Source organism: Egretta garzetta, unplaced genomic scaffold (genome assembly GCF_000687185.1).
Source record: "Egretta garzetta isolate BGI_Z169 unplaced genomic scaffold, ASM68718v1 scaffold452, whole genome shotgun sequence".
In the NCBI taxonomy this organism is placed as follows: Eukaryota; Metazoa; Chordata; class Aves; order Pelecaniformes; family Ardeidae; genus Egretta; species Egretta garzetta.
Genome location: NW_009258796.1, coordinates 358,159 through 359,517, shown reverse-complemented (window position 1 = coordinate 359,517; position 1,359 = coordinate 358,159). Strand labels below are relative to the sequence as shown.

Here is a 1,359-nt window from a genome sequence, read left to right as displayed (position 1 = left end):
TGCTGTGTAGTCAGTGCTCTAATTGCCTTTCTCCTCTCCGGAGCTGGCTGTATTTCGCTGGAGCTCTTTTACTGTGGTGTGTGAGGGTTTTTTGGAGGAGGGCAGGGGAAATGTTTCTGAAAAGCTGATAGATGAGCTGCCAAATTACCGGAACCTGTTGCTCTTGGCTCCTAATGAAAGCTTTCTCCTCCTTCTCTGTCAGGTCCCGATCTCCTAGGCGCAGATCCCCTGTTCGCCGGCGATCAAGATCCAGATCTCCCGGACGACGGCGCCATCGCAGCCGCTCCAGCTCAAACTCCTCACGATAAAGCAAAAAGACTGGACAGCTTTTTATTTTTTAACTTAAATCCCGTCAGACTAAATATTGTACTTTTTTTTTATAATGGGTCTGGGTGAGGAGGAGTGGGGGAGAGAGAGAGTATCCTGGCAGTGAAGGCAACCTAAGAGGAGTGAGCAGCAGTTCCCGGCCTTTGCTGTGGGGCTCCTAGTTTCCTGGCATTGAATTGAAATTATTTAAAAATGGCTTTGATTTTAAAGGCTGCAGAAACATCTTTTCCAGGTAAATGGAAGGAAAGATGTTGCAGCCTCTCTTTCTCCAATTAGCAGGCTGCTGCTTGGTGATTTCTAAACGCTTAGCACGCTGTACAGACAAGCATGTAAATCTTGAGCTATTTCAGAACCCTGTATAGTAAGACAGGGAGGCATTGAGCTTGATCTCTAGGTGCCAGCACAGGATTTGTCAGAGCAGCTGGAGTCCAGATCTGCCTGAGACTTAAATGCCAAGTTGTCGCTTTATTCCGATTCCCAAACAGATGATTAGTTTCTGCAGATTAAGCTCCTCTGTAATGCTTATACCAGGCGATCACCACAGAAACAGCAATCCGGCCCACCGGATGCGGTGCTTTAGAAAAGAAGCTGGAAATCTTAAGAACTGGTTTGTAGCTGCCCCCGTAAGTGATTTCTTTCACCTTTTCTTAAAGGGTTTTGGTAGAAGCTTCCTACACAGCCCCCCGGTGAAACGGTGCGAGCGCTTCTGCTTTTGCGACTCTCAAATTAGCCGCTGAGCGTCACCCCCCTGGAAGCTGCAAGGCAGAGAGGGAGGCTCGAGGCCACGATGCTGTCTGCATTAACTGGGGTTCACAGAGGGAAAGGCAAAGAATTTACCACCTGTTGTACAGTCAATACTATACAGATTTTTTTTGTTTTGTTTTGTATCACTTTGTAGCCTTTTGGGCCATGTTGTGTTTGTACTTGTGTAGGACGAGCGACTTGAATAAAGCAGTAGGGTTGAGAATAGCCGGCCTGCCTCGCTCCCTTCTCCGGCGCCGTCTCTGCGCAGGCGCGGGGAGGCCGGCGGTG

The 1,359-nt window shown here is 48.6% G+C and overlaps 1 protein-coding gene across 2 annotated transcripts in view; it reads left to right on the top strand.

Moving 5' to 3' along the window:
- RNPS1 (RNA binding protein with serine rich domain 1) overlaps window positions 1-1,296 on the top strand; it is an 8,857-nt gene extending 7,561 nt beyond the window's left edge. For both annotated transcript variants that reach the window (XM_035889344.1, XM_009649620.2), the window contains one exon: window positions 203-1,296. In XM_035889344.1, coding sequence (XP_035745237.1) covers window positions 203-308 — 106 coding nt within the window. In that variant the 3' untranslated portion in view covers window positions 309-1,296. The remainder of the gene's footprint in view (window positions 1-202) is intronic.
- Window positions 1,297-1,359: the final 63 nt, after the last annotated feature.